This window comes from Ambystoma mexicanum, chromosome 4q, assembly GCF_040938575.1.
Source record: "Ambystoma mexicanum isolate Mex_15411 chromosome 4q, UKY_AmexF1_1, whole genome shotgun sequence".
NCBI classification, from domain to species: Eukaryota; Metazoa; Chordata; class Amphibia; order Caudata; family Ambystomatidae; genus Ambystoma; species Ambystoma mexicanum.
This window is the reverse complement of record NC_090928.1, coordinates 970,736,927-970,750,911: the sequence shown is the minus strand read 5'-3', so window position 1 is coordinate 970,750,911 and position 13,985 is coordinate 970,736,927. Positions and strand designations below refer to the sequence as shown.

The 13,985-nt window shown below is 48.8% G+C and overlaps 1 protein-coding gene across 3 annotated transcripts in view; it reads left to right on the top strand.

The window, feature by feature from the left end:
• Positions 1-13,985, top strand: part of INTS7 (integrator complex subunit 7) — a 673,605-nt gene that overhangs the window by 361,477 nt on the left and 298,143 nt on the right. For all 3 annotated transcript variants that reach the window (XM_069608525.1, XM_069608526.1, XM_069608527.1), the window contains one exon: positions 3,430-3,567. In XM_069608525.1, coding sequence (XP_069464626.1) covers positions 3,430-3,567 — 138 coding nt within the window. The remainder of the gene's footprint in view (positions 1-3,429; positions 3,568-13,985) is intronic.

The window sequence follows — 13,985 nt, the reverse complement described above, 5'->3', positions numbered from 1 at the left end:
GCTGTGGCCATTTATAGGGGAGCGCAACCACCCTGGTGGATAATGAAGGGGTTATGCATCTGGGACACCACATTCCACCTCATATGCTGATTTATGCAGCATACTTTGAGAAGGTTTCAGGCCTGTCCTACTGTAGACGCAAAAGCAATATATTGTTGTGCATTTTATGTATGTGCTGCCACATTTTTATATAAGCAATCTATAATCGCCATATGTGATACAATGCTCCCATCTTCTTTATCATTACGCTTTTCATAGTCCCTTATGGAAGGTCGACATTGCAAATTCCGCTATAACAAAGGGATGCAACTCTCTGGATCTGGGTGTGCCCCTTGATCCCATCCTATCTCCCAGGCTTGGGTTCTCCATCTGAATTAGGAAGTCTGCCACTGTCAACAAGTGATTTGCAGAATCGTTAAGCTGGGGACTGTCGAGTATTTAAATAGTATTATGCTGGCAGCCCATCTCCCGTCTTTGAGTGTTCCCTCCAACAGGACGATGGCTAGGGGTGTAACTGATTTCACCCAGTCCATCCATCACTCTGTGGACCCTGCTATTAACGCGTCACTAGACTGCAGGCCTGTTTGTCACTGGGTGGCAGGAATCTGAAGGTGCAACTTAATGTTGTGTTACACCACCGATGATGGAAGATGCTGCATAGTGCTCTTTTTATTTAAGCGGCTTGAGCAGTTTCCATTTTCGCCACAATGGAGGAATTGGTGTCCTTAATCTCTAACTTTCTTTTCAACTGTCATTATTCTTGTGTTCATTGCTGCCAGTTTGGATGCCTTCAGATTCACTGTTTGTGGCCTCATCTGTTTTGTTCGTGTTTTGATGTCAAAAGACCCATTTCTCCCCCTGATTGACCTGCTATTTCTTCCCATATGTTTTGCTCTTCGTATGGATCCACTTGATGGTGGCTCCCTAGGTTGTCTGCCTGCTTTGAGTGGGGGCCTAAATATATCCGCACTGGCGTGTTCATTGTTTGCTCTTTTTTTTGTTGGTTTCTGCTCTGCCCCATTTTTTGCATCTGGGTTTATCAGCTTCCTTTACAAACTTGTCTGTGAGTATTGACTCTCCCACCAAAATCATGCTTGAATGTATGTATGTAGGCGTGTGTGTACGTTAGGTTTTATGTAATGCAAACTTACCTGTGAAGTGCTGCACAATAGCATCTCTGGATTAGCACTTTCTATACTCCACTCGCACCTCAATTCAGTCTGCTCACACCTTTCCGTTTCAGTGTGTGGCTCTTTATTCGTGACCACTTTAACCAGGACACCTGTGTCTGTGCCCCTGAGTATTCACCGTTGTCACAGGTAGAGTGCTTGAACAAAGCTGCAGACTTTGTTTCCTTCGAAGTCCACAACTGGCCCCATGCCTCCGTCACCAGGGATCTATGCCTTGCCTCCCAAGGACCCCAGGCTCTCCACCCACTGCTTTAGTGTCTGGGACCAGGCGTCTGCCATCCATGTTGCCTCCTTCTTGGACATTGCTGTTGTTTAGAGGGGAGCAATGCCTAACCACCGGTCAGACACATCTGGCGTGCCCCCTTTCTTCTGTTAATCTGGCTTGTTTGGGTGTTGCAGCAATCGCGTACATGCTAGAACCACGCTTCACCATGCCATTCTTCTTGGAAACCGAACCTGCTCGACAGTGTCGGTTTGTTCTTCTCTCTCTTTTCTTTGTTGGTAAAACAAACTATTTTTTTTAACTAGCAAATATAGAATTTGTTTACCTTCACAAACATACCAGATATTGATGCATACATTCTTGATAGTCTAAATTTCGAGAATTATCAAAATAAATGAGTGAGATTTGAAATGCAATAGGAGCATTATATGTTCTTAAGTTTTATGAAGGATGTTAAATCTCGAATGCTTCTGGTACAGTGTGTTTTGATTAAGAAATCCTTGACAGTGTTTCTGAAGCTTTTTTAATTGGGAGTGGGGCGTGGTGTGACTATTTTTGGGGGAATTCTTTCCCATGCCTAGAATTAACGCAGATATATGCATGTAGGTACGTATTATTGGATTTATAAAGTGCAGACCTATCTGGGAAGAAACAGAACTCTGTACATAGGAAAAATGATCCCATCTAAGTCTCTGCTTCCATAGTGCAGTCCATCACTTGACTCTGAGTGTTCTGCGGGACCCCAGACTCTGCCCTGTCTTTGCTTCTTGGCCAGGTCCTGAGGCCTTCACACCAACCCACAATGAAAGCCTTATGCAAGCAGTGCATCCTGTTATTAAGAACACCATAAGTCACTGCCTAAGCAAAATCACTGGGATCCACTGAACTTGGCTTCACATAGTATATTGAACTTGTTAGTCCATAATTTGGTTCACCAAACATCTAAACGCAGTGCTTTGCTTAAGGGCCACGTGAGTGGTGTTTTGTCATTCTTGCTGCACTACTGCAGCTCATTCTACTAATCCAACAAGCACTGGGCACATAAAGATGTGCTCCTCTGGCTAAGAAGCAGATGCCTCCCAGCGGCAATTGACCACAATATGAAGATCAGCAGCCGTGCTGAGATTCTAAATGCAACCAAAACTCTGTGTTGGTGGGTCCAAAGGTGTCCCTGCAAGTCGCATGTGGAACATGCTCCATCCACCCATCTGGTCTGATGAGAACCTGCTGGTATCAAGGACATTGCTGAAAGCCAAACTTTTTGGGGTTCTTTCAGTCGACCAGAACAATGCCAGGGGTTGTCCTTAATTAAAAATCACACAGCCATCAACCTTTATTTTTGCACTGGGTGCATGCAAACCCTTTTTATTTATTGATTTTTTTTGTTTAGATATTTTATTATTTAGATTGTATTCTTTAGAGCATATATAGTGTAGATTTCTCTGGTGTGATGCTAAATAGTCTTTATTTGTACTAAGGCTACACCGTCTGCGTAATGTTTGCCAGAGAAATCTTATTCCGGGAACAGTTGCTGGGTTCAGTGGAACAGGTACGGGTCCAATATTTCCTCTCCTCCATTTATGGACTTTGGCCATGATGGACTTTGGCCATGATCACCCAGCTCATTACTAGTATTTTCCATTGCTTTTCTCTGCCTCTAACTGCTTGTTAATGTACTCTTTGTTTGAATGAGTTAAATGAGTTTAATCAGCCACACTCTACCGAGTTCCACTATCTTTATATGCACCCGAACAAAGAATTATTTGTTGCATATTTTGTGTATGTCATCCTTTTGTTGTATCGCTCAACTTAGATTTTGTAATATGACTCTGCCTCCTTTCACCAATGAAAGTTCACCTATGTCTTTTCCTAACATTTATGTATGTACTGAACGGTGCAGACTCAAATTCAACGCATGCCTAAACATTGGTGCTATACAAGTTACAGTTCTGCACAGGTGTACAGATTTAAGGCTGATGATTTCCATCTAATATAGTTGTGTTATTCTTCCGACAGGTATCTCTAGCCACTGTGATTTTTGTGGCAAGTCAGAAGGCCTTATCTTTTGAAGTCAAGACTGTAATTAAGCAACAGCTTGAGAATGTCTCCAATGGTTGGACAGTCTACAGGATTGCCAGACAAGCCTCGAGGATGGTATGTACTTCAGCAGTATGGATGCTGCAGTTATTTTGAGAACATAGTAAATGTGTTAATGCATTCTCTATTATTTGGATTATTTAGCGATGAGCAGAATATTTATTTTTCCTAATAGACATCACATCATTTTACATTTCCATTAATCTGCTTGTTGCGCGCACATTTTTCTCTTGTGTGTGGCCCTGCTATTCCTTTTCCCGCTCCCTGGGTGAACTGAGAGCTTAAACCATTTGGCTCAACGGTTGCACACTTTGCCAACATTCACCAAAGGACTGATCTGGCTGCTACCTGTATTGGGAGCTAGACGGCTTACTATGGAGGAGACAGAACTAGTTTGTATTTGTATTTCTTTATTTGTATAGCGCGCCTGGCCCAAAGCCATCTGGGCGCTTATTTTAAGGTTACAATGACACATAATGCAAATTACAGTAAATTACAGTAAGGGCAGGTCAGGTGGATAATACAAAAGTACATGTACTTTTGTAAAATATACAATGTGAGGCTGAACGATAAATATACAGTAATAGTTCAAGAATATACAAGGTATGTACAATACAAGGTGCAAACATAAAAGTAACAGCAAGAAGGTGCAGGCTCATACAGTAGGAGGGTTGGCTGAAGCAATGAGCCGCAGTTTGGTTTTGCATTTGAAGGAGTGGAAGGAGGGTTCCGATCTAAGTGGGTTGGGCATAGCATCCCACAGTTTGGTGGCAAGTACCGGGAAGCTAGTCCCGCCCGCTTTCTGAGGTTTAAACCTGGGAGTTCCCTTGCCACTGGGGATTTCAAGTTGGATATTCACCCGTAAAGACTGAAAACTGGGCTGCTGGCCACTAGCTTGAGATCTAGATTTTGTGAACCAGACAAGAGGCCACTTGCCACTTGAGAGCAAGGTCTCTTACCACTAAGGGGTGAGGACTGGGCCATTCACATTTGAGGGCTCTGTGTTAGACTGTGCACCGCATGGAGGTGCACACTAGCAATTTACTACTTGGGCCTAATACGTAGAACATCTACTTATGTGGGAAGCAGTGGGGGGCTAAACTAAACCCTGGCATGGCCAAAAGCTAGGCCGCCTGCCTGCTGCCTAAGAAAGTAATAGAGCAGAGGCCAAGTCTTTGGTTAATAGAAAGAACTAGACCACACAATATATGCATGATTTATTAGCAGATAATAAAGACACCCAAGTTTGTGAAAGTCCAATAAAGCACACAGCATTTGATCTGGCGTGGTGGTGGCGGTGTTAGTCCCCATTTATTTGGAGATCGTAGGACTCCATGGGACATTTCGGCAGGATTACTGCTGCAGTAATTCCGCCACAGTAATTCCGCTGAATATTGGGGGGAAAGTCGGGAGATTTCCCTCCAGCTCATAGCTGGAGGTGAATCTTCCATGTTACCGCTGTACTCATAGTTGGGCGGTCCGGTAATGCAGCGGTATACAGTAATACCACTGCATTTAACCCGCACTGCCCAAGTCGTAATGAGGCCGATTGTGCTTGCCTTAAAACGTTGCCACCCTTAGATTGTCACACCGCCTGCCCACCAAGCAGATGCTCATACATTTCCAAGCCATTATGACTGCCTCATTTATTTTTCACATAAGGAACCCATATGCTTAGGACTTTTGTCCTCAGCTTTGGGCAGCCAATTTATCTAGACCTTTTCAAAGACATGGCCCATCCATTGGGATGTCTCTGGTCAACCATGCCTACGATATACTTTGTTTAGCCCGAGCACATCTGGAGCCCCTTGTGCACGCTGACTTTACATATATATTTACAATGTAGCAATTGCCACCTACCACTGCTTACATACCTTGTTAAGCTCTGCACCAGATCTTACTCCAACACATATCTCTTTTATGTCACACCATTTTATGGTCAATGCATTATAAGCAGACTAAGGTCCTGCTGTCCCTTGGTTGGACTTAATGCACCTTAACACAGACAAGGTTTACACGCGTTGAGACTACTACTGTGGTGAACAAGCCGAGTGTAAAAAAAAAACCGAATAATAATAGTAATGTGTATCAAGCTTAGTCGACCCAAGATTGTCAGTTTTCGCTAGATACAAAAACCGTAAAAGTAAATGGCTTTATCAGCCAGACATGCACTTTTAATTATTTGTTTTTAAATAAACAGGTTTTTATTGGTAGATGGAACAATCATGATTGGGGGTTTGTGTACACATCGTCTCGCTAGTAGTACAAGTAGGAGATCCATTAATTGCAGGCTTGCCTTCAGTCAACTAATGTGGACTTCAGGACTATAATTTAAAGCTTCCAATTTTAATACGTAGTTGATAACGTATCCCGTTTTCCACACAGATTGTTTGAATTTTGGTTTCTGCTAAGATTCTTTGTGCTAAATGACAGCGCAATAATGGAGGTCTCTAGCCGTCTTTGCACTCTCCTAAAACCTTACAAATGGCATACGTGGAGGCTTTTCCAACCCTTTTCCGTCCTTTTGAGCCTCAAATATTTGCACCCAAATACCCTGGGAAAGCCAGTGGAACCGTCCTTGCTTGTACTGTGGAAAAAAGCAAGAATTAAGCAGCTCATTTGAAGGGTTTTGTAGAGACTAACCATGTTCGCTGTTTCTCCCAGCAATAGCCCATCTGTTGCAAAAAAGCAGTGATGGTTCATCTGTAACTAAACTTTACCTTTACCCTCATGAGTGAGAACTCCAGCCCTTGGTGAGAGTTGTTACTATTGTTCATATTTTTTAGGTTGCTTTCTATGATTCTTTCCTGAGTATCCTCAAGTCCTGTGACTGATAGTTAGAATGGTTTGGCTATGCCATCACTGGTGTGTGATGTAGAAAATAAAAACCTGTAGTGGGCCTGCAGGTTTGAACCAAATGTTAGCAAACTCTCTGGTGGGGTGGCTGAGCAATTAGGCTTCAGTCATGGGGGGTACACACTTGTACACAGTACATAATACTTGCAAGTGAGACCAAGTAATATATGCTCTTTACCGTTTACACTGAAATATTTATTACAGGGTCAGCTATGGCGAATGACCATATAGTTATGGTACGTTTCTCTCCCAATAGGAAGAGCGCTTACAATTTGATGTAATTAGACAAATCCACACACAACTTTATAAAAAAAAGACAAGAGATCTGACTCTGAATTAGTTTTTTGGGGAAGTTGCTTGCGGATTCATCAAAGGGGGTAAAAAGTCATAGGAGGGTCCTAAACCTTGCGAAATCCCTTTTATCTTGCAATGAAATCATTTTCAGTTGCTCCTACAGCCCAAACTGCTTAATGGATTTTCGTCAGATTTGCATGCGTAACGGCTGCCTGGTCCAAAAAGCGTGCTTTTGCAAATTTGGTGCAAATGAATCCTGTGTTGTCCAAAATGTAGGTAAAAAATAATGTGTGATGTCTTGGTTCAGTTTATGGACTGGCTTAGGTCTGTCCGTGTTCCCGGACTTTTTCAGGGAAACTGATTGGCTAGTTAGGAAACATGTGTTTGTGATTGGTTGGGGGCACACAACATCTTTCCAAAAGCTGCCATTATGCTTTGCTGACCTTTTCCAGATCTGCTCATTTTATGGCAAAAGCATCCTGGTATTGTTGTCTTTTTTGCACATATTACACTCTACTGGAACACTCCCCCACCCCCAACCTTTGCACAGTGTTGGATGAGTTTCCCAGAGGGCTGTAATGTTCTGCAAAAATGACCAAATACAGATGTTTTTACTGCAACATTCTGAAACATTAGGCATGTTCGCAAACACAATTTCAGCTTAGTTAAAGTGGCCAATTGGGTAGTCGAAACTGTGAAACTGGAAGGGGCGGATCCGCCCCCACTCGACCATTAAGAGAGGTGAGCGGTTTTGAAGCCAAAGCTCTCGCAGCCAGTCCCAGCTCCAAAGTGCATGCCACCAGCCAGTCCATGGAGGCATCTCCAGGTGTCCAGATGACGGCTAAACAGGATAACACTTGCAAGCAGAGGCGCACAAATAAATCCTGTAGCTCAAGGTGCATCAATGATTCAGCGTTGGTGCCAAGCATGTTGGACGCCAATCAGCGCAATACTCCCTGCAGCCTCAGGGTCAAGTCTGCTTTGTGGCCAAAAACACATAAAGATCATCCATATCAGCAAAATACATCACTGGGGACACCCTCTGCAAGGTGATGCATGCCTGTTAGGAAACATTTTTCTTTTTGCTGCTTTCCCTCCATAGACATCATTGGGACTTCCCACTTTTTGCTACTTGCTTGAACCATTCCTGACTTTTAAAGGTAAGCTTCACTTATCTTGCTAAGCTAATCTTTTTTGGGGGCACTGATCAGCCCCTCTGGCTATCCGCGCAGGAGAACTCTGTTCTCCATAGTAAAGGTCGGTTTATTTTTCCCTGCATACATCAACTTCTGTGATGTGTGGTAGAGACGCTTGGTGTCCCTATAACTTTGTTGGTAACGTTGTGGTTACGTGCATGATGTGTCCAGAATGGGATGTTGGCAGTGTGTCGTTTTTTGCTGTTTTTTTATAGTCTTGTGCACTTTTGCACTGTACTACATAATCCCATTTAGAGTACCACATACTCTAAAATGACTGTGTCACGAGATATTCACCTGTTGTTTGACCATCTTGTAGTTTGACGTTCTTCCGGCACTGCCTGGCCGGATTTTTAATACAAGGTAGAGCATTTATTGGGTAAATCTCCAGCTTTTCACAAGCAAAGTGGGGGTCACTTTGTGACCGGATGTGGGGGCTGGCTCTGTTGTGTGTGTGTGTGTGTCTGTCTGTTGCTGGGCAAATGCAATGGCGAGAGGCTACCCAGGATTACACAGCTCTAGCCTAGTTTTAATGGTGCAGATCCTTACCATTGGTGGGCTGTGGGCAACTCCAGCCTGGATCCTGGATAAAAGGGTGACTACTATAGCGGTTCAGCAGATCATCGTTGGAGCCAAGACCCCTACATAGGAGAGCAGCCTGTTGGCGACCCAAACCTTGTCGTTGGAAGCTGCACTTTCTTCACTTACCCAGAGCAGCTCAGTCTCTCTGCAGCTCTCCTGAAGACCTTAATCGGTGCATCAACCCATGGTTCCAGTGAGAACAACTAGACCCGCCTCTTCTCCAAGATCCAGCTGCTGGGAGCGCTTGGAAGTGTCCCAGAATTGTTCTGTAGGTCTAGCCAGATGTTTGCCTGGGCTACTAAGCTGCAATGATCGCCATCCCGATTGGATCCTTGGGACTCAGCAGATCCTCCGCTTATGAGGCAAGAAGAAGTGTTCTGAAGTTTCAGCTCTCCACCACAAAGAGGGACCTTGCAGGACCAGTTTCATTGTTTGCACCTCAAGGGTTGCTTTCCACCATTTTCCTCAAATGGACATCGCTGTTCGCCACCTGCATCGCATCCTTTGAGGTTATCGCCTGAGTGGTGGTCTAGTATCCAGAACCGGTCCATCTGAGCACGGAACAATCTACCCAGACCCAACAGCCCGACGCCTGAAGTGACCTCTGCACCCAAGGCCCCTGGACTTTCTGTATCGAACCACGGCATGAGTCCCGAATGCCCAGTGAATTCAGAAACTCATACGCTAGTCCCTGAGTGAATCACAAGTAGAAGGGGTGAGTAAGCATACCTATTTTGGGCCCTCTCTCTCCCCGTCTCTATACGGTTGTATGGGATTAAAGTCCTGGCCCTAGCTCTCCGTGGATTGGCCTTGAACGGTGGTGTGCCGTTCAGGTATCCTCCTGAGGCTTTCCCCTAAGATGGATTGATTGGGAGATGGTCTGTTAAGAAATGTCCTCCTATTCTACTTTGGAACACTTACAAACTACTGGTTGGCTCAAGCCAACACTTGTTCAATTTTCAAAAGTGGCACGGGTAGTATAGCTCAGTGGCAACACGCTTGTCTTGGAAGCAAGACGCTGCAGAGCAACACAGGTTCGAATCCCGGGTCCGCGCTTCAGAAACCTCTTTGGTAGTGCATTATAAAAAAAACAATTCTAATTATGATTATAAAGAGACTCCTAGCCTGCTGAAATTTTTTTTATTGTGATCTGTGACTCTCTTAAGGGCATTAGGCCTCCTCTTTTCTCTCTAGGCAAAGGCTTTTTAAGAATAGTGCCTTAGAACTAAGGTTAGTACTAATGTTTTGTATGGTGTTTCTAAATCCTTTACTTTCAGCGTATTAGTTCTCCAACTATTGTTTTCAGCGTATTAGTTATCCAACTATTGGTTACTTACTCGGTGGGTCTATTTTTATTCACTTTCTTTACTACATTTACAGTATTCTTAAAACTGATGTAACTATTTTAAAAGCAGATCACAGAGGATGTGTATACAATAGCAGTTAATTTACTTGTAGTTCTCCAGCATGGGGTCTGGCATGGATTCACATGCTCATGAATATTCCCCGTCGTCAGGCTGGGAATCCTCGGTAAAGAAAAAACCAGTATCAGTTTCGTTTCTGATCTGTCTTTCGTAGTAATAACCAATCACTGGTCTCTGCGTCATACTGACCACAGCCAATGACTGCCCTCTACCTAAGCACCGCCTCTGGCAGCCATCTTCAGATTTTTACCGCACGTTCATGTGTTGGGATCCTCGTGCTATTGCTCTCGAGCGTTAGTGCTATTTTTCGCGCTTTTCACAAAAAACTTCGATTCTTTCGGTCAAAAGAGCCTCAAGCTCCACCGATCCTACATCCGATCAACGGGGACCCGTGTCGGATTCATCTGTGCCCCTCAAGGGTGAAGATTTCGTCGAGCTACGCTTCGGAGGACTCCAGAAGCTTCTCAGGCCCGGTCTCGGAGATGGCCCAGGAGAAGGGAAGCTCGACGCCCGGAAAGCTGTTCAGGGTCTGCCCTGGATGCCAGCTGCAGAACGTCTTCAAGGAGGACGAACACTCTTTCTGCCTTTACTGCCTTCATGAGGACAAGACGCACGTGGAGAAGGACTGTGCGTTTTGCGGCAACATGTCGGAACGGACCATGAAGGACCGCCATCAACGTCTCGCCAACTGGCTGGAGGGTAAGAGCCCGTCTGGCGAGAAGAAGAAGAAATCCGAGCGGTCTTCTAAGACCTTTGAGGGCGCCCCGGCGACGGGGGCCCAACATAAGGCCAAGCACCGCGAGTCCGCTGGCACCGGGAGCGCCGAACGGTCGGGCTCTACGGGCGCCAGGCAGGGCGCACCCTCCCCGGCACCATCAACCACGAGCCAACGCTCTGGGTCGGGTAAGAGGAAGGCCGAGCACCCGGCGAAGCTCCTGGAGAGGCCCCGGTCGAGCTCTAAGGCAGAGGAGGAGCGTGGCAGTGCCCCCTCCCTCAAGGATAAGGCGGTGAGCGCACCTAAGGTGGTGAAGGCCTTGATCCATCCGACCAAGCCCTCTATCGAAACGGTCGCGGCGGCCCTGGCTCAGCCTGTGGTGGCTACACCAGTGGTGGCGACCTCAGGGCCCAGAATCTCCCTGCCTCCGCGGAGGGAGTCTTCCTTTGTGCCCATCGATAGGACCCCCGTGAAACCCTCCGTGGGGAAGAAGGGGGGGCAGGGCGTCGTCGTAGATTCGGCCTCAACCTCAGAAGAGGAGCTGATCGAGGTCTTAAGCCACGGCCTAGGCGTGGAAGAAGGCCAGCCCGTCGGAATGGACCCCGACGCAGGTGACGACGACGACATCGTCGAGGATACCGACGGGGCCCCTGCTCGCCCGTCGGATTCCCCTCTGCCAGCGCCGCAAGACAACTCGGCGGCCATTTTGTTGGCCATACAGTCCTTATGCTCCGAGATAAGGACGAGGCTACCGTTACCGACGGAGGAACCTCTCCCGTCGGGGGATCCAGAACCGGGACCTTCTGGTGTTCCCCCCACCAAGAAAAGAAGGATCCATCCACCACCTCCTTTTCAACCGTCGCGCCCCGTCCAGCCCTCCTCCCCGTCCACCCGAGGGGATGATACGGGGACTGACACGGCAGCGACGGGTACGGACGACGAGGCATACAACGAGGATTTTCCGTCGTCGCCTCCCACCAGGGCTTCTCCGCCCGACAAGATCGGATCTTTCCACTCCATGATCTCCAGGGCTTCCGAGCTTTTCCAACTCTGCCCTGAGGAGAAGAAAAAGGAAGGCTTCCTTTATCAGCGGCGCGAGGCCAAGAGGAAGACGGTCCTCGCAGTGCCTCTGTTGGACGACATTTGGGATGAGGGCCTTTCCCTCCTCAAGAACCCTTCCACGACGCCAGCTAGAAGAGACCGGTACGAGAAAAAGTACCGGGTCCCGGACACGGCCCCCCTATGCCTCCGGGCGCAGCCTACCCCGGACTCCGTCGTCTCCGCGGCAGCCAGGAAGAAAGCGGGGGGGGGGTGCGGCCTCCACATCAACTTCCCCGCCGGACGGCGAGGGAAAGAAATTGGATGCTATGGGACGTAGAGTCATCTCGTCGGCAGCGACGACGATTAAAGCGGCCAACGCCTTGGCTATCGTGGCCCGCTACGACAGGGAGCTCTGGTACAAGATAGCTCCCCTGCTGGATTTTCTGCCGGACGACAAGAGGGCGGAGGCCCTTGAGATCCTGCAGGAAGGTGAGGTGGCGTCGGACCACGCCATCACCGTGGCGACGGACATCGCCGACACTGGGTTCCGCCAGCTGGGCAACAGCGTTTGCCTTCGACGTCGTGGATGGCTCAAAGCTACAGACTTTCGCCAGGACGTCCAGACCAGAGTCCTGGACATGCCCTTCGACGGGAACAACCTGTTTGGGAAGACAGTGGACGATTCCCTTCAGGCCATCAAGGCGGATACTGAGACGGCCAGGGCCCTTGGAGTCCTGCAGCAACGACGAACGCCCTTTCGGAGCGGCGGAGGCAAGGGCGCCTCCAAAGGTTCCGGCGGCGGTTTCGCTTCCTACCGTCAAGCGGCCCGCTCGTCGTCGCAAGAGGCCTACAGAGGACGAGGCAAGTCTAGCGGACCCCGCCGTCGTCGCCAAGGAGGTCAAGGCGGCAAGGCCGCGTCCAAGCAGGATTGAACCGGCCGTGGGGTCGGGCCCTCACCGAAGCACCCTGGTGGGAGGCCGGCTGGCGGGCTTCGTCAGCGTGTGGGAGTCCATCTCCACCGACCGTTGGGTGCTGGACGCCCTGGCCCGGGGCCACGCGCTTGAGTTTCAAAGAAGGTACCCGCGCGTCCCCCCCGTGGCCAGGAAAGAACTTCACGCCCCTCAACTTCTCCTGGAGGTAAAGGCGATGCTCAGAAAGGGCGCCATCGAACTCGTCCCAAAGAGGCTTCGGGGCTCCGGAGTCTACTCGCGATACTTCCTCGTGAAGAAGAAGACGGGAGGATGGCGCCCCATCCTAGACCTGCGACGTCTGAACAAGTTCATCAAGGCGCAGAAGTTCCGGATGGTCACCCTCCAGCACGTCCTGGGTCAGCTGGAGGAAGGAGACTTCCTATCGTCGTTGGATTTGGAGGATGCCTACTTCCACATTCCCATCCTAAAGGGGCACCGAAAATTCCTCAGATTCGTGGTCCAAGGGCGTCATTACCAGTTCAAAGCCCTTCCCTTCGGACTACGGTCGGCACCCAGGGTATTCACCAAGTGCCTCGCACCGGTGGCGGCGCAGCTGCGCCGCGAGGGGATTCACGTCTACCCCTACCTGGACGACTGGCTCATCCGCCCCAAGACGAGGGAGCTCGCCGTGGTCCACACGGCAAGGACCGTCCAACTCCTCACGGACCTGGGATTCTCCGTGAACTACGCCAAATCCCACCTGGTGCCCGCGCAAGTCGCACTGTTTCTGGGAGCGAGGCTCGACACAGTGTCCCTTCTGGCCTCCCCGTCGGAGGAGAGGACCAGGACCATCTTGGGCAAGGTGCAACGGATGTTGGTGGCCGACGCGGCCAAGGTGAGGTCCATCAAGTCCCTCCCCGGGATGATGTCTTCCTGCATCTACCTCATTCCCATGTGCAGGCTCCGGATGCGCCCGTTGCAAGAATTCCTGGATGCGCGCTGGATCCAGACGACGGGCAGCTTCGAGGAAAGGATCAAGCTCGACGAGAGTTTCCGACGAGCGATACGGTGGTGGGGCACCCGCGCGCATCTGACGGCGGGCATGGACTTCCAGACCCCAGCCCACCAGGAGACTGTGACCACGGATGCCTCCCTGGAAGGGTGGGGAGCGCACACCGAAAAGCTGCACGCAAGGGGACTCTGGCTCCCGACGGAGAAGTCCCTGCATATCAACGTCCTGGAGCTCCGTGCAGTGTTTTGGGCCCTCAGGTCCTTCCTTCCGTCCCTCAAGGGCAAGGTGGTGAGGATCTTCACCGACAACACCACCACCATGTTTTACATCAGGAAACAGGGCGGAACCAGGTCCCCAGCGCTGTCCAAGGAGGCGCAGGACCTGTGGCATTGGGCCGTCGCCCAAGGGATTTTTCTGGTACCGTTTCATCTGGCAGGGATAAAA